The sequence below is a fragment of the Brachyhypopomus gauderio genome, chromosome 1, assembly GCF_052324685.1.
Source record: "Brachyhypopomus gauderio isolate BG-103 chromosome 1, BGAUD_0.2, whole genome shotgun sequence".
NCBI lineage: Eukaryota > Metazoa > Chordata > Actinopteri > Gymnotiformes > Hypopomidae > Brachyhypopomus > Brachyhypopomus gauderio.
The window spans coordinates 15562621-15584652 of NC_135211.1; the positions used below are offsets into that span (position 1 = coordinate 15562621).

Below are 22032 nucleotides of genomic sequence, written 5' to 3' on the forward strand. Positions count from 1 at the left end.
TTAAACTGATTGTTTATTAAGATGCTTGGGGTCTCCATCAGCTAAAGAGGGTCTAACCAACATCAATACATGGTCTCATATTTACATAAATACCCGGGGAAGGAGTGCAGAGTGACTGGAGGGCCCGTCTCCTGCACCACGGAGCTGAAAGGGAGCTACTGTGCAGGTTTGTCTGCAGCCTCCAGTTTGCCTGGTGCTTTGGACTCCCGGAATGCTGGGAACGCCTCCCACGGGCTGTTCAAGTCAAACTTCCGGAACTCCTGTGACAGCTCCACCGGCTCTGCCACGATCCTCTTTAACTCGTCATCGTAGCGCACCTGAGAGAGCGTGAACAAGCGTGATCGGATGACATGCACATAATCTCACCGTTCCAAATCATATTCATATTAAGTCAAATACAGCAGAGCCATTCTATGGCTGTAGTCTAGCCGATGCTAAAAATGTCATTTACAAAAGAGAAGTAACAAAGAACACGGATTACAATATGAATAATTAGATTCTGAGAAGTGTTAGAAAATAAATGTGTCGATATGTCTACCTCCACATATCCAGAAAGAGGGAAGTCTTTTCTTAACGGATAGCCTTCAAAACCATAATCTGTCAGGATTCGTCTCAGATCAGGATGATTTGCAAAGAATACTCCAAACATGTCCCACACCTTGAGGATAACAGGATGTGTGAACATGACATGTATAAATACTGAATTATAAACGCCTCTGCAATGTTCCGAATATATGAACTGTTGGACGTTTGGAAACATATTCAAAAGTGGTGGTAAAGCTGGGAGAGAATGACTTACCTCCCTCTCATACCAGTTGGCAGCTTGATGAACAGGGACGGCAGAGTCAAGTGCAGTCACCTCATCTGTGTATGTTTTCACCCGGATACGCGAGTTATAGCGCAAGGACAATAGATTGTACACAATCTGAAACGGCATTGAAAATATCCAATTTGTTCAAAATCAGTATGCGGAACATGTAGAACATTGGTGAGAATGACCACAGTACATGAGACTGGGTAAAACTGATACTACTAAACCGAGATTATAGTGAATACGGCAGAATGTTGACTGCAAAATTCAAAAGATTAGAAAATGATCAAACTGTCATTACCAGCAAATCCAACTCCCTGTTTTTCATATGGTCTAATACAAGCAACAATTGGTCAAGCTCTATATTAGCATTAATTAGGTAATCCGGTAAATTTTCATACGAATTCATGTTGGTGATCGTGTATTAATAATGGGTGAAAAACTGCATGCAGTCTGATATTTTACTAATATAAAACTTTGTGTGACTGTACAATGCACACGCACACACAAAATCAAATGGCACATACAACAGCAAATTTAAAAGTCAAATGATGAGAGGGAGGGACAAAAAACTAAATACATCAAATCACTCCAAGCACCATGATGTTTTTCGCAAGATGCACACACACAGCCTTGCTTGTATTAACGTGTCAGGGCTGTGAACAGCTCAAATGTATTATGACAAGGTTTAGGGTACGCGAGTGAATTTCCAACTAATTATCGTCCTGGAAAGTCCCCCTTGTGGTGTGCTGACCTCAAAACGGTTTTGCCTGGTGGGCACGTCGACTGCTGTGAGGTCGATCATGTTGTTGAACTGGGCGTTGGTGTGATCCCGAAGGAAGGTCAGGACAGGGACGATTCCCTCTGGGTGGATCATTACTTCCAGCTCATTGTATGAGGTAACCTGAGGGTGCGTGATTCTCAAGTTATTTGAAAACACAAATAATACAGCAGATTACTACAAAGATAAGAGTGCTAACATAGTTCTGCGGAAGCAACAGAAACAACAACAACAAAGTTGTTTGTGAGCGTCACCTGAACATGTTGCACGTATTTGGGAAGAATCTCAGCCACATACTGCCCAAACTGGGAAAGCTGGTTATGAGTGACTGCATCCTTGGGCCTGATGGTAGCTGTAGAAACACACTACAGTTGAGCTGAGTGAGCAAATCTTAACCAAGTGGTCAGACAGTCTGCTAGCTTGGCCTGGTAAATATGTTAACATTAATATTATAAAAGGATGTAAAATTAGGTAACCAGCCAGGATGCACAAAAATATAACAAACAACTGTATTTACACGTTAAAATCAAATTGATAAATGTTTTCCAGATACAGCTGTAGTTCTCAGAATTAACAGAACTAAACATTTTTGGGCTGGGAAGCCCACCAAAGTTGTAAGTCTACTCACGTCTTGTTTCAGTTGTGGTTGCTTCAGACCGTGTTTGGACCAGTGCAGCACGACTGGCTACTACAAAAATTGAAGGAGAGAATTAATTTTTATTCCCAATATAAGAGGTATCCACACAGCCTACGTGTTCCCATGATATTCATGTCTGTTATACCAAAGGAAGCAACTTCAAGCATGGCACGTTAGGCCACGCACATGATGCAGGCTGCTCCTCAATTTACTGCTGGATGTGTGTTTTTTTGACACGAGGTCAACATGTGCCAGAAGTAAATAAAATATAATTTATCATCATTTACTACTATATTATTTTTACTGTTGTTACACTAGACTATAAGATTATGCTTATTTACTATGCATTACGGACATGAAGCACACAACCTTTTTTTTTTTTTACCGGTGCATCCAATTAGGTTTTACCAGTGTTAATTGGGGGTTTGGAGGCAGCTAATTGTTTAATGTGCTGTTCAAGATGAACGAACTCTGCATATGGCGACAGACAAACGCAGATAGAGGTGTGAGCATGTTTATCTACCAAATAATAAGGAATTTGCACCTTGTTCGAATGCATGTAGCTGCTGTTACAACTGCTTTAGATTAACCTGCACCGACCGTGTCTTTCACAGACTAAACCCCTGCACCTAAACCTAGCCAGAAACATTGCGACGCCCAGCAAAAACAAGATCCGATTAAAAGGCGTATACTTCGGGCGGGTACACATTCTATAGCTTCAAAAATTAACCCAGGTCTTAGTTAATGCGTATAATAATGTATATATAGCTGGACAGCTTATAGCTGTTATTCGTTATCTGATGACCAAGAAGGGAATTTAGCAGGCCGACTAGGACAGAGGTCATTGGTCATGGACGACTCGACAGAACATCGGTTGAGACACCACACAAATATATATGATACATGACAAAGAAACCGCTCACGACACAAAGTGGTGGTCATATTTCCTCGCCTACCGTTCAAGCTTCTGCACAGGCCCCCGCGGACAAACCTAACCAAGGAGGCTGCCATCTTGACCGAACTGACGGAAATGGAGCAACAAATTCTGGGAGTTCGTGAAGCGGCAATGTCGCCACCACTCGGTGAAACGGCGAACCAAAGCAAACAAACTAACAAAAACCCAGCACTTAATCTCACTTATCTTAAAGTGTAAGCAATAAATAAGTAGAGGTGGGAATTCCAGGTTCAGAAAGTAAAAGTCCTCACCAGGATTTTGCTTGCTAATTTTCTAATTGGTGCAATCCAGGTAAAATTAGTGGAATCAACACAATACAGAAAGCCTGAGCAAAATCCTGGTGAGGACTTTTACTTTCTGAACCTGGAATGCCCACCAAGGTCAAGGCAAGGCAATGTTATTTATATAGCACCGTTCATACACACTGGCAATTCAAAGTGCTTCACACTTCTGTAAGCTTATTATTAAGACCCAGGGGTCTATCACCTTGGGAAGGTGCAAGTACCACTGCAAATAAGTAATAAAAACGTATCAAGTAAAGCACAACAGCTTAGTTTAATTATTACAAAAGTGTTCCCGTACATTGTTTTGCATTTCTGTGCATATTTCACAAAATCACATTTTAGTGTTCTTTCTACATTCTTCAGAAAATGTCTCTAACACACACACACACACACACACACTATCACACACAGCCTGACACTGATCCACACACTTTCTGGTGGTACTTCTGGAGCATGTCGAGTTGAGTAGAGCGGATCAGCACATGGGGCCGGATGGCTGCTAACATGTTGCAGGCCTTCTCTGGGCTACAACAGTGTACCTACATAGAGAAGAACAACAATCCATCATATATTTTATACATACAGCACTGTTTAAAAAAACAGGATTACATACATATACTAATTATATATATATATACTAATTAGTATAATTATATGTATATGTATGTACACATACATACATACATACATACACATATATATATATATATATATATATATATATATATACACACACATACATATTATATATATATATATATATATATAATGTGTATATATTATTATTATATTATATATATATATATATATATATATATTAGTAATTCAATAAAAAGAAACCTTAAAGTCTTCACACTGCCAATTGCCAGTGCCTGCAAAATTGTACATATGATCTCTGAATCTTGAGACTAACTTCTAGTCTGCCAGGCTACATTTCCAAATTCATCACTAGATTGCCACCTGTTTAGCAAGCCAAAACCAACCAGTCCTATTCTGTTCAACTCACCACTAACACACCTTCCTCTCGCACTTTATATTTGACATTGCCAGTGCAAACCTTTGTTTGGCCTAAAACTGTCAGTGGATGGGGGAAAGAAAGCAGTGAAATATCAACTAACAAATAGTTCATATATCCTGTTCACCTCCCCACAATAACAAAGAATATTGCATAGGGAGATAGGGTGGGGGTGACATCACTTACAGTGGTGTCCTAAAATCCTTACACCAGAAGATTCAGAACATTTAACCTAAATGGGTTTTGTGACATCAAAGGTGTCATCACTCACTGAGATGTAAATGCTAAGGAATGTCCAAATATTCACTTCACCGGTTCAAGATTGCACCACTAATAACTACTAGAAATTATGCAGAAATATGACACTTCATTTCCAAACAGGGTTTCCATAATTCTCAAAAATGCATGACAATTTGTGACAATCATGATTTCATTCATTTTAACAGATACAAAGGCCATGCAGCTGCAATAAAAGGTTGATGAAATTGTAATCTGCCATTCTGATAAATTATACTACAATATTTTGTGTCTTAGTTATCAAAAGATCACTGTATCTCATCCTGATGACATAGGCACTGTATCATTTACCCTGAGACATGCACTGCATTGCTCACCCTAATGAGGTATGCCGCAGCCAATGTAGCACTGCGTGAGCGGCCTGCTTTGCAGTGAATATAGACGCTGTTTCCTTGCTCACGGTGTTTAAGAGCAAACTCTACACCTTTGTGGATGTGTTCCAGACTGGGAACTCCTATTAGATCCACTGTGCTGAGTCTAATCTGCTCAACTCCTGCATTTTTCCACTCCTAGAAAACCATACACACACACACAACAATAACCACATGAGACACAAAGATTATTAGTATATTTGTCAAAAGATCAGTTTAAGTTAAACTAATTCTTATTATTTATTGTCCTAGTCCTGCAACCAAACCACTCCAAAAACTTAAATCTAACCACATAACAAGCACCTGAAATGTTTAAATATTTATACTAACTACACCTACACACCCAAAAATAGTTAAGGAGATACTGTGCAAGTAAGTGGAAACGTATAACGATATCGGACGTTACTCACCTCCATTGAATTACAAAAATACTTAGTCTCGTATTCTTCGTTCATGGTTATCACCCCTCGAACATTTTCTGTTTCCACCAACTGTATTAAAACACAGAAGATATATTGCCACATAAACTAAAACTAAAGTCAAAGAGAAAATACAGGAAAAAGAAATGTCAGAAAATGAAAAAATGTTGGAATAATGCTAATGAAAATCATAACTATACAGATTTAGCACCAAGCCCGGGGTATTAATACTGCACGTTTGATTAGCTAGGTTCGTAAATTTCACTAAAAAGTGACTACAGATGAAACTCACCTCAACTGTCATTGATTTGAACGGAAGAGCCCCGAGTAGGACAGTCTGATCTACACGATTGAACCATCGCCTCGAGGAGATTTTCTCCATAACAACATTGTATGCCAGTGTGGGGTAAAACAGGATCCTTGCTAATACACCTGACATTCTTATTGTTTTCTTTATCCTCTAAGCACTAGTTATATAAAATTGGAAATTCATGTGGATTCATGTCCGCGTTTTCTTCAACGCCCGTCATGGTTGAGCCTCTGAACCGCGATCGCCGCCTTCTGTTTCGGAGGCGTTTGGAGACGACGGGTCTGTAGTGAACGCATGACGTGCATATAACCTGTTTCTTGTGTCTTTAAAAGTCATCTGTAAAAAATCTAGCAACAAATCACAAGTTATAGCCGTGATTTAGGATCGTGGTGCAGAGGACTAGCAGTGGTCTACCAATATCACAGACCACAGGCTATTTGTGCGGTGTATTGCTGTAAAGCTTGAAAACTGTTTTCTGTTGTTTGTCTAATTAGTACATTTGACAGTAGAAATATATAATTCGTTTACTTTCTAGTGTTGTGAACTAAGATCTTGTACAATTATGTTTACCGCGGATAAAAGGGAGTCAGCGTAACCCACTATATCTTAAGTATTTCACCACATAACAGTGACAAACCTTTGAATTTCATTGACTTCAATAACCACGTGATCACGCACTCCATTTAAGCAGGGGACTAACATAGTTTATATTAAATCGCGTATATATATTAACTAGGTTTCTGATAGATGAAGAAAAATGTTCATTACCTGTGAATTAAGCAAATGTTTACATGTTATTTTCGTGTACAGGCACGCATTTTAAAAGTACTTTTCCATTAAGGCTCCACCCCACTCCCCTTTTAGAAGTTCCGATGGTAGATGCAGGAAAGACAGCCATTTTGCACCGTCCCTAGCAGAAAGTGGACTGTCGTGGGAAGAAGCGCTCAGTAACAAAAAATAGGATTAAAAAAAGATCAAAAATAATAAAATAGACGAATTTCCCCACAAGCAAAAACTATTCCCTCGTGTCAGTACATATATTAACCTAATTCCAGTCACCAGAAAAGGGGACATCGAGGGTAAGTTACCAAAAAAACATTTCTCCTTGTTCCTGTGGCCGCTTTCAGAAAGCGCTGCTCAGCCCCACCACCACGTTAGCTTAGCATAGCCTAGCTTAGCTCTCGGCTAACTTAGCTTAGCTCACTCGGCTAGCTTAGCTCTCTGCTAACTTGTTTACTGTATAGCAGCTCGCGAAGTAACATGCGTCATTGTGTAAAAGGCTAACGGCCGAGCTGCTTCACTAACCAGAGTGACCGATGAAGGGGACGGTATTAAACGGTCCTCCGTGAACCGGTAGCGGGTGTATAGTTCGCCCGCGTCGCCTTTAAGAGCGGAATGATTAAAGTTGTCCTTTAAGTCCGTATGTGGGCCAGCCAGCGGACCGTGGACGGTGGTCGCTACGCGAGGCTAGCTAGCACAGACACTGTAGCTAGCTAACCAGGTAGTTCCCTGTTATTTTTACTTTCATTCTAGTTTTGTTAATTTTCAGTTTAAAAAGCCCAACTTGCACCAACATGGCTGTATTAATGTCGATGTTACACTATCACAGTGAGCACGGAGACACCCAGAGGACTGCGCGGTCGCCCCGGTGGCCTGTTTGATCCGAGTGTCCGTTGTAAATCGATAGGAAAGTTGAAAGTGAGCAACAGCTAAGCGTGTAGGTAGCGCGGCGCCACCAGGCCTGCGCCCTATGTTGTGTGTGTTGTAGCGTTTGTGGCCTACAATTCATGCCCTGGACGTAAGTAAAACAACATAAAACACCGAGGTTTGGGGTTTTTACTGTTGCCAACCACCTACCTACCCGTGTTGAGGTGTTCTACTGCCAGCCCGGGCTGCTAGCCACGCTAGCTAACTGGAAACTTGCCACACACCCTTTCCGCCCCGTGTCCGTGTTGTCGGGTGAAACTGGAAATGTGTGTTTTTGTGTTTGCTTCGTACTTTTATTTAATTACTCGCATAACATTTCGAAGGAGGTCGCAGACGGATTTTAACGGTGTGGTGGGGTTTCTAACACGGTGAATTCATCAAAGCAAATTTCGAGGTGTGGTGGTCGCCGGCCTACAAGCTTGAAAGAGGCCTCGTCGACGCAAAAAGGAGTCGACTTGTAATGTCACGTTTATTGACGTGAACCAGTTGAACTGTGCAGTATTCTTACTAATACTAACGTTTTATACTACCAACGTTACTTTTAATACTACGACTGCAGAGTACATCGTTCTGCAGTTGTAGTAGTGTTTGGCATCAGCCGTGGTTGTCTCGTATATAGCTGCGACGTACAGACGAGTCCTCCCAACGAGTCGCGCAAAACGTTGTTTTCTGTGTTCTTCTTTCACAGCTTCAGATGTTGTGCACAAGTTTTTGTGGGTGTGCTGTGAAATTGCAGCGCTTGAATGATTCAGTGACATAAATACTTTTCATGAAAAACAATGCAAGCCACATTCAGGGTTCATCATTTTAAACGTGAGTCTCTTTTGGCGTTGTAATTGGTACACTGAAATGTAATGTAAGTGAACACTGACAAAAAAATAACATGGGGCAAAACTGAGATATTGACAGATAATGCTACTCAGAATTATACACAATGCAGTAGCCTACAGCATATAATGACCAATATAAAGTCATATGTAGCACATTATTACCCAGTATCATCTGAAATTGAATATACAGTCTTGGGATCAGAGTACTACTGCACATTACTTGGAATTACTTCCATTTGGAATGGGAGTAGCTACAGTTCTTGGGGAGATATCTTCAGTCTGTTTTGTCATTTATTGAATTTTCCTTTAATGCTTCCTGCATTGTAAGGGGGAAAAGAGGTTGTGTCCTGGGTGCTTCAGGTCTCTTATTCTGCTACTGGCTTATTTTGTACCACAGCTGCAATGGGTAACACACAACATCAATACATTTATCGACATTGTGCAGCCCTCCCTGACAATTAAGTATTTAACATGGATGATCAGATGGTTGTTAAAACCCTAAAACATTCATAGATCAGTACTAATTAAATAGATATTCTGTGTACACTTTCAAAGACTCTGCCGTTCAGGAAACTATGCCATGTGTGATTTAATCTTAAGACAGTGGCTTATGTATGTAGTGAGCATGATTTTGTGCGGTATAGAATTCTACTGCTTTGGGGTGATCTCTGTAACTTGATGATTTGCTCATGTTGCCCCTTTAACAAAGATGACCCATTATGACCACAATGACTATCTGCTTAATAATTTCCAATATATAATATAGCAGTTAATTAACTGCTTGACAATACATTTATTAGCCCTTTGATTATGTAGGTTTTGGGGGATTTTTTGTTTAGTTTTTTTTTTCTTTCTACTAGAAATAGTTGAGGTGCATGTACTGAGCACATAACATATAATTTGATAGTTCTCTGTAGGTAATCTGGATATAACATTGTTCATAAAGATTCATGTTAGAAATGTAAAGGCTTTTGTTCACTTCCTACCTTGCAGGTAATCTGACAGTCAGGGCAGTAATGTCTGGCATTAATGCAGTGGCTGGTGCGCGCGTAATAAAACGGTACTCTCCACTCAAAACTCCAAAGCTTTGCAGCAGCAAATGGGTCCTTGTTATATGGCAGAGAATGTTCTTGTTGTAAGAGCTTCCCGTGTTCGTTCGGCTGCATGCTCTTGGGAAGCTCACCCGGGTTTGTTTACAGGGAGTCCTGGTGTGCCGGGTACCTTTTTATAGTTCAGTGTGACCTTATAGCCATAATTAACTCTTTTCAACCGAAGAGATGCTCGCATGCAGCTTTATAGAGTTTGTACAAGTCTACCAGTGAATTCAACACTGACCATTGTGGTAAATCGCTTTAGTCCTGTTGTACGTTCAGATTGAGGTTATTATATAAATATATATGTTTATATAATAATGGTACTAAACTCTCTTCTGTTAATACCCAGGGATTCATGTATGCCTCTAGTCATCTGAAAGATCAGAGTTTTTTCTCCTTCAAACTAAAGCCTTCAAGTGAAGTTTCTGTGAAAAGTAAAACTTTAAAATGTCTGGTGAGATGTTCCCCAATCTTACCATTCTTCTTGCAGTTCTTCTCTGGAAGGTGAGCTGGCAGCACTGTGTGTGTGGAGTAGGAATCGTGAAGGTTGTCTTAGACTTCAATTAGGAAACGTGTCTGCATGCCTGGGACAGAGAAAAACGGACATCTAACATCAGCAGCTGAAGAATAGTTCATTTCAGTAGTTTAATCTCTTAAGAATCTGTTTGCTATGTTGCTATTGCAGGAAAAAGGGTTTAAAATACTTTGTTGTAAACGGCACGTTGAACAGTGGTGTCCATCAGTGGTAAGTCACAGGAATCAGGATTACTTGCTACAGTTGAAGAATGTCACTGATATTGCAACATGTTTTAGGGCCCTGTGGACAAAAAAACTAAATCAGAATATAAACAATTCTGATGAATTGTGGCTAAGTTCCATGTTTTACTGTTTTGACACTCCCAGGTGCGATATATCCTACATGTAACAGGTGTGCAAATGTTTGTTCATGTTGGTTGGGGATGTTTGGTTTTATTTATTGGTTTTTAAGCATAAGATGTATCCAAACAAAACTTGGCTAAATCTAGGCCTTAAGAGGAACTGAATAAATGGGGAAATGTCACATTGCCAGGTAGGAGACTGTTCTGTGCTTTAATGGAGATGTTTAATTGCAATACAGGGACTAACAAGTGTATTCAAGCTTCACAATATCTCTGAGAATAAGGACTAAAATCCTGTTAAAGCTGTCACTCTTTACACCTGTCTATTTTTTGTTTGTTTGTTTTGTGGGGCTTTGCGTGTGGTTTAAGTACAATTACCTGCATTTAATGTGAAACAATTATATATTTATAATTTGTCAATATATGGGTCTTGGCACCCTGCACCAATAATGTAGTAACGGCATTGTTTTATTTCCAATGCTTGTTTCTGTCAATGCTGCACACCACTGCATGCTTTCCAACCTGACATAGTGAGAGTAGTGTGAATTATAGGCTACTACTTTTCATTATTTAATTTCAAACAGCAGGCAGGTTCAATGCTGATCTACAGCCCACATGATGAGGCCGGATGAATGAAACCGACCCGAAGTCTTTAAAATGCACATAGAGCAGAACATATGTTGTGTGTACATAGACCTGTAGCATCCCTGAGTCCTGCCTGTTGATGCACCTGGAAAATGGATGACACACACACACCAGCTTCCAGTGATGTGTGTTGACAGCTACTCTGTTTACGCACCTTCTGTTTTTTTCCCTTTTCTGTAGGAGAAAAGTGCCATTTCATAAAGGAAAGGCCAGTAACAGGGTAAGTGTGCAGTACCATTAACTTTGCATCATTGTATACCATTAAGTGTAAAGACAGGTTTGTATGTTCAATCATCCGTATTCAAGCATTTCATGTGTGACGTTCAGATTTTTAGATCCATTTTCTATAGGTAACCTGGCTGTTTTTGTGGTAAATTTTTATCTTCTAATCCTTCTTGAGAAGAGACAAAATTTTTTTTGTTTGACACTCTGGATAAGAAGGTTCTGCTCACACCATTTCAGAGATTGTGCAGAAATCCGATCACTACGTTAGAAGTCTATTTCACAGACACTCTTTCTCATTAGTTTTCTCCTGCAGTTTGCAGGCCTGTGTATTGTCCACTGGTCTAGACTCTTGAATGGAAAAGATATCAGCATAGAATTAGTCAGTGTTACAGTTGAGAATTATCTAGCCTACCTAATGTATCCCAGTGGCAAACTTTGTTTTTCTCTTTCACATTTCCATAATTCCCCCATGATTACGGCACCTTGTGCTGTTAATGCACGGATGATGGTGGCTAATTATAGACTGTGTGATACTCCTATGACCATGTGCATTTGTTAGCATCTTGCACCTCTTGTGAGCACTGCCTGTAGGTCTCAACATGAATGCTGGTATAGTGTCCGTGCATGAAACGAGACTGCATGTGCTGGATGTTGTTCTATTTAAAGGCTGCTACTCCTCTAAAATAAAAGATGAGCTGTTTCCTTGGTTACGTGCAGCACCAGCACACACACACATACACACTCCTCATGTGTAGCTGCCGGTCTGCTTGCCTGTTCTCAGTGGGTGGATTTTAGTCCTGTGTGGCAACACCTTCATTATCTGATGCTGCAGGCTGACTGTACTGATTCGAGTTTGACTGTGTTGATGTAGAATGTTATGAAGCTGTGTGTGTGTGGTGGGGGGGGGGGGGGGGGGGGGGGGAGTAGAAATGAAGATGTTTATGCTCTTCATGCTGGCATGCGTGTCGGAGTGCAGGCTCTAAACGTGCCATCAATCACACACCAAAAATACACACATGGGCCACCCCAAGCTGCAGTTGGTCCCCCCAAGTACGCAGAGGCTTTTGGATGAACTCCAGAAACTCGTAAAAAAAAATTAGCATTAATATTTACATTAATGTTAGTCTTATTTTTTTTAATTTACATTAGAGATATGGAATTTCAGGTCAAACCTCGCCATGTTGTTTTAGATCATGTCCACTTGGTTATGAACATTACCTTGAGTTCAGCACTCTTTGTTTCGTGCTAAAGAGCCAGGATCTCCTTGCTGTATAAATGTTTAGGCCCTAATAACGCTAAACATTGTTCTCTGCAACCATATTTAAAATTCAAGATGGAACTGTTTGCCGTCTTGTGGGTTGTGCATGAGAAGTGTGACGTGCATAATTGGGCCGATGCTTGGTTTCCTCTGATCTGCACTATTCTGCTATTCTGAGTGAACATGAACACAGCAGCCTATACATGTTTTTGCATTGATGTGCTTGTCAAGTGTTTTTACACGCAGCCTGTCAGTTTGTTGTCTGATGCATGTTCTGAATATTTGATCGATGGATGAGCAGACACTCATAATTGTGAGTGATTCTGCATGTAAACCGGAAAATCTTTGAACCACTGTTCTTAGCACCTGCTCATGGTTCAATCAAAAACGTGCATTAAAAACACTTCACAGGCTTTACAAATTTACATTATCTGAATAATACTCTTGTGTAAGTTAAATTCTCAAATTGCTTGTATTTGAGTGGGATACTTTACAGCCGATTTAGAAACTTAAAAAAATGAACCCAGGGTCCAGTCAGCTGCTGTTTTTACAATCACATTGTAGTGAACAGCCGTTTTTTGAGACCGGCTTCATGGGGATATGTATAAAGGATGTTCACAGGTTACTTATGTGCATATAGCCGTGATGTGCATTGCCTGTGTATAGGCCTCTTTCACACCTATTAAATAGCCTGATTCCTGACTGTCATAAATTTAACTGTACCCATGTAGCAGACAGGCAGATGGATCGCTTGGTGGATACACACACATACTGCTGTGTATTAGTTTAATGGGATATACAGTGTTGTAAGTGCCCTGTTTAACATTGACAGTTTGATGAGCTAGTTAAATACAAATTGGCAAGCACAATAAAAGAGTGATGCTGTATTGCGGAGGCAGTGGAAATACAGATCCAAAAACTTGCCATCGGCCATTGCTATAGAAATTCTTTTTAAAAAATGGTGTTGGCTGATGAAATATTTTAATACAGCAGTAAAACAGTTTTCATATTTAAATGGTGCAACAGTACAGCTGGTTGGCTGGCTAGCTTATAGCATGTCACCGTGAAGGACTGCAGTTAAATTTTTTCATGTTGGTTTTGCAATTGGCTATTGTTTAGCCTTTTCGAGGGCAACAAGATTGGTCCTTATTATATACTTGTCTGTATATAGTCCTACAGCAATGAGTTATTGCTTTTCTCAGTTTATGCTTTGGTTACTGCTTTCCATGAAAATCTGCAGATGACTGAGCATTGAAATATTTCAGAACTTTAATATGGGGACTGTAGCTTGGTGAGTAATGTAACCACCCCAAACCTATGTGACCTTACATAGTCAAACCATGAAGACATGTGTCATCCAGCTGTCATTATAACAGTAGGTCTCTGTAGTCATTGAGCCAAGAACTACACAGCTGCTCAATGTCACTTTAACTATAGGAACATAAATTATCGATGAGCAGTTGTCATCAATGCAATGTGAGCAGTTTACTGCATTTTGTAATTCACGTTTACCTTTTAATCAACGTCACAACAGAATTGCACTTACACAACATGAAGCCATGTAGTAACTAGGGGTGGGAATCTCCAAGCACTCTACGATTCGATTACGATTCAGAGGTCTGCGATTCGATTATAAAACGATTATTGATGCATCTTGGTAGTAGCAATCCATGATGAATTAACTTCAATTTTATTTCCATTTTAAAACTCCCATTTTATTTTATATTTAATCAAACGAAAGCAATATGGCAAGCACAAGGCCACACTCCAGAGAACTGAACAAAGAAATACAAACTGAAAAAGTGCACCTGTAGCAGCATGTTTGCAGTAAATTAACAGATTTCAGCAAATGCCAACTCTTAACCAAAATTATGTGCAAACAACAAACAAATGGTACCAAAACCACAGCTTCCACACGAGTAGAATTATGTGCTAGCAGCTGACTTAAAACAGTATCCTGAGTATAGAACTCAGACAAAATCAGAAATTTACCAAAATCACAAACAACTTTTCATACACACATTCAGAATTCTGTGCCATCAGCTTTAATTAAAAAAAATATGATTGTACACTTCAGCATATTTTGAATAGCTACTAACTTAAACGCATTCCTTATATAAAAATAAAGATTCCAAGACTTCAGACTAAATATTGAAAAATAATATGTCCTAGACGAGACGCTGTATCTCGGCTCCAATGTGTGCAGCAGGGCGCGAAAGCCCTGGTTCTCAACGACTGAATACGGACGCAAATCCTTCGCTATGAAAGTTGAGAGAGTTAAGCACAAAGCAAATTTTAATGTATTTCGAATCATTTCGAGTACATGTATAAATATTTAACTTAAGTTTAACGTGCTGGGAAATATAGAAATAGACCTTGAAAGTTACGTACAAGTGCTTTAATTCCACCTTATAAAGGTGTATGAACCCTGCAAACATGACTTTGTTCATTGCGCTGAGGCGCGGCGCGTGTGAAGTTACAAAACTCGAGAGGTGCACAACCTCGTGAATCGACAGCGTGCGAGACCCTCTTTAGTAAGTTATAGTGTCTGCTGGATTTGCTGCTCTTACTGCGTCTTTGGTATGTGCGCAGCTAACGTCTAGACAATCGATTGTTGTCATTTGTGAATCGATTTTGAATCGTCCATGTTGCACATAGAGATGCATCGAACAATCGAAAATTTCCCGCACCCCTAGTAGTAACTGCAGTACTGTCATGATACGATCATGTGCCCTGCTGGGTGCTCTGTCCGAGTAGGAAGCAGCCATCATACCCCATAGGTAATGCACGACTCCTTTGTAGCCACCTTATTGGGGGAGAGCCGAAATCGGAGTTCCTTCCTGCGAAGAGCTTGCTGATGCACTGTGGGTCGTCCTCACAGTACACTAGAGTGCATTGATCTGTGTCTTGTTGATGGCAAAGCATCATTATGAACCTGTTGATTGTTGCTGGCGTGCTTCCAGGAAAACCCTGGCATTTATCCTGTCCTTTATCAGACGTCTTTGGCTCTTGGTTTATGGTGAAACTGGAGTAAGCGTTGCCCCACGGCACTTTAATCTTTAGACTTCATCTCCACTTGTGGGTTTTCCATCGCAGCTTAGATTGCACGGTTGTCTTGTCCACTGGGCATGTCGTTGAACACCTTGCATGCTGTCTGTTATGTCCCCACTTGTGTCTTGTTCTTTGTGAGGTTTTTTCCCTCTGTTTGTTTTTGTATTCTCCTGTGTGTAAGTCTGATTGTGTGTTTGTGTTTGTGTGTGTGTGTGTGTGTGTGTGTCCTGTACTGTCTGGTGTCTTTCTGTAGCATTTGTCAAAGGCACTGGATGGATAGCATCGACGCTGAAGCTCTTTACCTGACCACCGCACAGCATGGGCAGTCTCAGTGCGAGCTTCCCCACACTGCTGTGGAGGTATCTACTCTTGGGGGGTAAGGACTCGCTCATTATACCTCTCTTTTGCCCTGGAAGAGTAACCCCCCCCCCCCCCTTTCCCCCCTCCCTCCTTGCTGTGAACTGGAAAGGAAACTGATCTCCTCTTTCATCCTTCTTTCTCCCTCCCCCTTTGACATTAAAATATGCCTAGTGACTTGGGCCACCAGATGTCACGTTGGTCAGTAATGACGAGTTGATTGCCATAGCCAGCCTTTAGGGATTGGTGCGTTATAGTAAAAAAAAAAAAATGCTGATGTTTATTTGACCCATAACGTTCTAATTAAACTTAACAGTGAAAGTGTCTTGTTTTTTCCCCACTTTCCTCCTGGTTTGGCTTGTGGATGGTGGCGCAGTACTGGAACATGGTTTTGTCCGGGAGGGTATCGGTACAGGGATTACCACTGCCACGCTGCTGTCCATTCATTCCTGCCAATCACGCGTGCTTATCAGAATCGACCTGACACACTGTTTACCTGACGCTGCACTCTCTTTTGCTTGGCTAAGAGAAATGCTCACAAAACAAGTCCCCAGCCATCAGCATTTTCCTTTGTGGTAACGGGGGAGCTGTTTTCAGTGGCCCGGCCAAGCCCCGGCCCCATTATCAGTCCCTGCGCCATTGGTGTGGCGGCTCTGTGTTCTCACCCAGCATGCTGTGTCCTGTAGCCCCATGTTCATCTGACTTCGTTGTGTCTTCTTCAAATACTCAGTTTTGGGGGGTGATTCTTATTTTTGTTTCCTGGTGGTCCTGCGTTTTGGGTTTTGCACTCTCGTCCCCTCCGCAGGCACTTTGAGTCCTGAGAAACGGGTCAGTTAGCAGGCACCTGTGCTGGCGTTGCATTCGTTGGTGTTGAGAGTCCTGCGCTCCCTGGACTTGGCTGGAGTTTTTTGTTTTGCCGAGGCTTCATTTAAGGTTTGCCTATCGCACCTGACCACCGTGGCGTGGTGTAGAAACAGTGGCGGATTGGGGCTTGGGAAAATGGCGTCCTTTAAGCTTGACTTTCTGCCAGAGATGTTGGTGGACCACTGCAGTCTGAGCTCAAGTGCAGTGTGAGTATGGCCTCCCAGTCTGTACCTGGATTCAGTGTTTTAGCTTGGTGTTGTATGTCTGTCTATGGTTATTTGTGCCTCTTGGTAAACGTTTAACTTGCAAAACACTAGGTAATGACATTGACTCCTGTAGTTTAGTAGTAGTCTGACTCAAGGGTATCTTGAATTCTGGCCTATCCGTACTATTACTTAGGATGAATTCTGTGATCAGATGCAAAGCACTTTGTAAGTCGCTCTGGATAAGAGCGTCTGCTAAATGCCGTAAAAATGTAAATGTAAAATGTAAATGTTGGTATACATTTCTGGCTGTAGCTTCCAAACATGTTGTGAGTATAAATTTTGTGAACATCAGTTGTCACATGATGTCTGTCTACATTTTGGTCTCTTTTCTCTTACACACATGCAAGTGTTTCAGTTTTCATTGCTGTTGATACCAGGCACTTTTTCCGTTGAGGTTTTGTCTTGCATCAGTGTAACAAGTGCTTGAATCGGCACTTAAAAGTTAATGACCCTGAAAGTAGGTTATTTTGTCTTAGGCAGGCATGATCTAGACAGAAATATTTAACTGTTGCAGACTATTGTTACACATTGTAATTGAGATACTCACTTGTTAAATGCAATGTTTAAATGTTTACAGATAAACTCTTCACAGTCAAAGATTAACCCGTTATTTTAGCCGAAATAACCAGTAAAAGCACTTTTCTCTGAGGGGGGAGGAGGTGACAACAGTGAAGCCATAATGCCAAGGGCTCACTGCATCACAGCCATTCTGGGATATCATAACACTTTTTTTTTACTCAACATACCACTGTTTCCACACTGCCATAAAAGTACATGCAAATACGTGTGTAATGTTATTTGTCCTGGTCATTTTACTGGGCCTAAACATCTGAATATATGTAAATAATTTTCCTGAACTTCACCTAGGGCAGTAACCAGACAATGGTCTGTGTAAACACACACATAGACATACATTTTTTCCAGACAGTGCTGCTCAGTTTCTATACATGTCTGGGTAGTGATATTGCACTTGAAATGTGTGCAATACCATGTACTTAAGCATGAGTTTAGGTTTGAAAAGACTGCACAACTTAAAGGAAAGAATAGATTTAACAATACAGAACAATTAAGAGGGAAGAGATAGCTGTGGGCTTGCATAATCACCCACACTTCTTTTGTTCATTTCTGTGCTGTCTTTGCAACAGAACGATGAAGCGGAACAATGACTTTTAAATGAACTGCTGCTTTTTAATGGATGCCAGAGGTGCAATTTAGATTCATAATCATGCATTACTAACGTAAAGCCCAGTTGGACAGCCCTGCGCTATTCTCTTGAAGGTGCCTCTTAAGCCTGTTTTTATATCAAAGGAATCACACTGCACTTGTATTTTAACATTTTCTTCAGTATTGTCTGTTGCCTGTATCAAACACGCACTGCATTGCTTAACGTGTGTGCTGTGGGGGTGTTTGCACTTGTTCAAGATGCGCTAGCAAGCAGAAGTTCTCCTGGTATCGGAGTGTCAAGGGATTGTGCACAGCTTGAGGTCTTGGTCTGATGTAGGGAAAGAAACCTCTTCCGTCTTGCTTCAACGGTGCAAATGTTTTGTTCTTCCTGGCTTGAGCTTTATCCCTCACCTGGGAACAATTGATCCCTGAACAGGGCCACTAATTGCTGACTGTATCAAAGCCGTGGTGCTTGGGTCAGTATTGTGTTGTCTCTGAAAGGTCCTTGTTTGTGCTGCTTTCTGTGCTTTTGTAGTGCGAGATGTAAGACGGAGGGAGGGTGAAATGTCATTGTGAATTTTGCCTGATCCGATTTGTGAGTTCTACATCCTGTAGAATCATAAAAGCATTAGTAGTGAAATATATTTAGTAAAAAGTGCCATTTTTGTAGGGATGCACCGAAAAGAAAATTCTTAGCCGAAACCGAAAACCGAAAATGAGGAAACCAAGGCCGAAAGCCGAAAACCGAAACACCGAAATACATAAAGCACTTTGAGTTACATGTATGTATGAAAGGTGCTATACAAATAAAGATTATTATTATTATGCCAATTATTAGTAACATTGGATTTATGGCTAACCTCACTAAAATCAAGGCATTGCTATTCAAAGAATAAATCAACTACAAAATTTGATTTGTATATATTTATTTAGCACTGACATTACAGTAATGCATATTATAAAATAAAATTAGTGGTGGGCCGTTAACGGCGATACCGCTGACAACGGCCGACCACTAATTAAATTAAACTCGCTTGCAGACCGTTTTTATCTTAGAGGATAAATATATGTATTTTATACGAGTTAAATTTAGTTATAACTGACTGGCCTGAAAGATAAATATAAATTCTCTCATAAAAACGTGACGTGAGTTGCAACAACATTAAACAGCTCGGGTAAACACACTTCTGAGAAATGTCGTCTGCTCGGCAAAACATAACGGGGCTCAATGTGCTCTATTAGCCTACGAAATCCCTACGACAGAGAACGGCTGATCGTCTAAGGCAACGAGTTCCATAATTTTTGGTGTAATGTCTTTTGCCTTTTTTGCTAGCTTTATCCAAATAAGCGCGTGCAGGTGGCGATTTTTGCTCGCGTCATCACAGCACATTGTTTCGGCCGTGTTGTTTCGGTGATGAAAGTATTTCGGCCGAAAACCGAAAATGCAAATTTAAGCCATTTCGGCCGAAAATTTTCGGTGGCCGAATTTTCGGTGCATCCCTACATTTTTGTATTCGTGATGCAGAATTGATGCCACAGTCGTGTGCATGCGTGTAAGGGTGTGCTTGCATCTCTTTAGCTGCTTATGCTATGGACAGGCATGGCTGTGTTGCTGAGGCAGTGTTTTAGACATGCCTGTGTCTAAAATCATCAAAAGATGTTCTAGTAGTTCTTTACTATGGCCCAGTAAGCTAAGACTGCATGTGGCAGTTCATTTTAATGTCTACTTATAACATCTATGGTGTATGGCCAATGTCTAAGGCCTCAGAACAGCCTTAAAACTCTTAATGCAGACTGCCACTGCCTACTTCATTTTCTTCCTTGTCTATTTTACTGTGTAATCCCCTTGTTTGAACAAGTTCTTGATGCTGGGTAATGTGTTGAAAGAAGGGTTTATTAGCCATTTCTCACAGATCAATGAACTCCATTGAGCTGTTGACCGTCAGCCATGCCTGTTGAACCCATAGAGTGAGTTACCATGTTGCTTTTAGGGTAGACCAGTCAGTCATGTCGTGGCTCAGACAAAGCTGAGGTTAAATCAGGAGTACTTCACTCCAGTTCATTAAGCTCACATTCATCACTCTGTGTGTCTACATACACTTCCTGCTGGGCTGTGCAAGATGAATCTTGTGCTGGCATTTTGTTAAAAAGGGTCCGAGTGATGATCATAATGTGCTCATGGTCATTACATGCTCTGGTATTAGAACAATGTGTTGAAGTACAGTTCAATGTTTGTATAGTGGGATGCAGGGTGATGTGTAGAATTGTATTTCACGTGATGGCAAAGGCGTCTACATAATAGTGTGAATGTGGGAGAGTGGAAGAGGCCGTTGTTCCAATAGTCATGTTGAACGTGCTTTACAGCTTCAGTTTGGTCAATCTCTTCAACAGAGAGACTCACTAACTAAATGGCAATTAAGTCATTTAAGGCCTTATTCGAATATAGTGTAGTGTATATAAAAATAGTATTAAAATATTTTTGGTCAAACTTCTGTATTGAAGGCAAAAGCATACCGGTTTTGAGAATTGAGAGGTTTGAATTCAATTAAAGGGCAGTATAGACAGTTGTAGGCTAAACCACTTTAACACTGACCGAAACATAGGAAAGGAAAAAAAGAAATAAAATTCACAACACTGGCATATTATCTTTGATATCTGCACCATGTCATCAAGTGTTTTTGTGGTTGATTGTCGTAATGTAACCTCCAGATGGTCTACTCTTTCTATACACAATTCCATGCTAGCTAGTGCTAATTTCACAGATACCATCATGTATATACAAATGTTGGTGCATGATGATAATGCAGTGAGTTGTGCACTGCCAGTGTTTGTTTTTGTTTATATGTTTAGTTTTTTCTTCAGGCTAATTATAGCAAGTCTACCTCCAACAACTAGTATATTCTTCTGTTCTTTAACAAATTTAGCAATTGCCATTTTTGTCTCATGTTGTAATCGTGCTGGGTTCCCCACTCAGAATTAGTCCTTTGTCTAGAACAGGGGTGGCCAACCCGTGGCTCGCGAGCCGCATGCGGCTCTTTGCCTGGTTTCATGCGGCTCCCCAGCCGGTCCGCGGGCTCACCTGCACAAACGGGGCGACACACTGCTACATTTTCGTGGTGCGCGGTTAGTTTACAAGCCTAGCGAGCCGTTAATACTTTTAAAACCGGCGTAGTGGAAAACACGCATTTGACTGTCTTCACAGCTAATAATTTACACTCGCCCATGTACGATGTGGCTCTTTGCCGTAACACAGTAAGAAAAGTGGCTCTTGGTCTATGACGGGTTGGCCACCCCTGGTCTAGAAGGTAATCAACTTTACAATTACAAACTAATATTATTGATGCATTTACATGCCTAATCTGACCTATGATGGCATGTGGCAAATATTTATATATACATTCACTTATCGTTAACTTTTTTTCTACGGCCTTGATAACATGGTTGAATCCACCAGTTGGTCCTGAGGTGACATGTCTGTGGTTCAGAATCTGAACGGGTTTTGACATCACTGCATCATTCTGCTATTAGTTTTAAAATATGGCAAGCCTGGCATTAAGGTAGCTATTAGAATGAAGGACACCTATCAAACACCACATTCAGAACTGGAGTTTGGTTAAAATGGCTTTTTTTTTGTATTCAGGTAATGTCACAATCCTCATGGACAAATTTATGACCTCAGTAATGCCAATGGCAAATCATTATTCCAGCTATAGAACTAATTTGTCCCAGTTACAATAATTACATGGCAACTTCACAGATGAGTAAGCAGACATTCATTACTTTATGATCTAATTAATGCAATTAAAACACTAC

At 40.6% G+C, this 22032-nt stretch overlaps 3 protein-coding genes across 14 annotated transcripts in view; 1 reads left to right on the forward strand and 2 right to left on the reverse strand.

Moving 5' to 3' along the window:
- ndufs3 (NADH:ubiquinone oxidoreductase core subunit S3) lies at positions 1-3339 on the reverse strand. The gene is made up of 7 exons (XM_076998930.1): positions 3186-3339; positions 2221-2280; positions 1847-1944; positions 1566-1715; positions 800-925; positions 539-658; positions 1-317 (listed from the first exon to the last, which is right to left on the reverse strand). Exons 1-7 carry the CDS (start codon positions 3238-3240, stop codon positions 156-158), a joined length of 771 nt encoding a protein of 256 aa, XP_076855045.1. The 5' UTR covers positions 3241-3339; the 3' UTR covers positions 1-155.
- A 381-nt stretch (positions 3340-3720) lies between these two features.
- ptpmt1 (protein tyrosine phosphatase mitochondrial 1) lies at positions 3721-6596 on the reverse strand. The gene is made up of 4 exons (XM_076999042.1): positions 5863-6596; positions 5562-5642; positions 5098-5289; positions 3721-4007 (listed from the first exon to the last, which is right to left on the reverse strand). Exons 1-4 carry the CDS (start codon positions 6007-6009, stop codon positions 3870-3872), a joined length of 558 nt encoding a protein of 185 aa, XP_076855157.1. The 5' UTR covers positions 6010-6596; the 3' UTR covers positions 3721-3869.
- A 165-nt stretch (positions 6597-6761) lies between these two features.
- The window catches only part of celf1 (cugbp, Elav-like family member 1), a 29569-nt gene continuing 14298 nt past the window's right edge, over positions 6762-22032 (forward strand). For 3 of the 12 annotated variants that reach the window (XM_076998943.1, XM_076998995.1, XM_076998986.1), the window contains exons 1-3: positions 6763-6959; positions 11215-11254; positions 15822-15944. In XM_076998943.1, the coding sequence (XP_076855058.1) occupies positions 15841-15944 (104 nt within the window). In that variant the 5' untranslated portion in view covers positions 6763-6959; positions 11215-11254; positions 15822-15840. Of the gene's footprint in view, positions 6960-7159; positions 7382-11214; positions 11255-15821; positions 15945-22032 lie in introns of those variants that run through there. The other 9 variants (XM_076998964.1, XM_076998960.1, XM_076999003.1 and 6 more) reach the window with 7 other exon arrangements.

Coding starts and splice junctions, on each gene's coding strand:
- ndufs3 (XM_076998930.1), bottom strand. CDS start 3,240: ATGGCAGCCTCCTTGGTTAGGTTTGTCCGCGGGGGCCTGTGCAGAAGC. Junction 1,945..2,220: donor AACCACAACTGAAACAAGAC/GTGAGTAGACTT, acceptor GTGTTTCTACAG/CTACCATCAGGCCCAAGGAT. Junction 659..799: donor CCAACTGGTATGAGAGGGAG/GTAAGTCATTCT, acceptor GTTATCCTCAAG/GTGTGGGACATGTTTGGAGT.
- ptpmt1 (XM_076999042.1), bottom strand. CDS start 6,009: ATGTCAGGTGTATTAGCAAGGATCCTGTTTTACCCCACACTGGCATAC. Junction 5,643..5,862: donor TCAAATCAATGACAGTTGAG/GTGAGTTTCATC, acceptor GTTTTAATACAG/TTGGTGGAAACAGAAAATGT. Junction 5,290..5,561: donor ATTTTTGTAATTCAATGGAG/GTGAGTAACGTC, acceptor ATGGTTTTCTAG/GAGTGGAAAAATGCAGGAGT.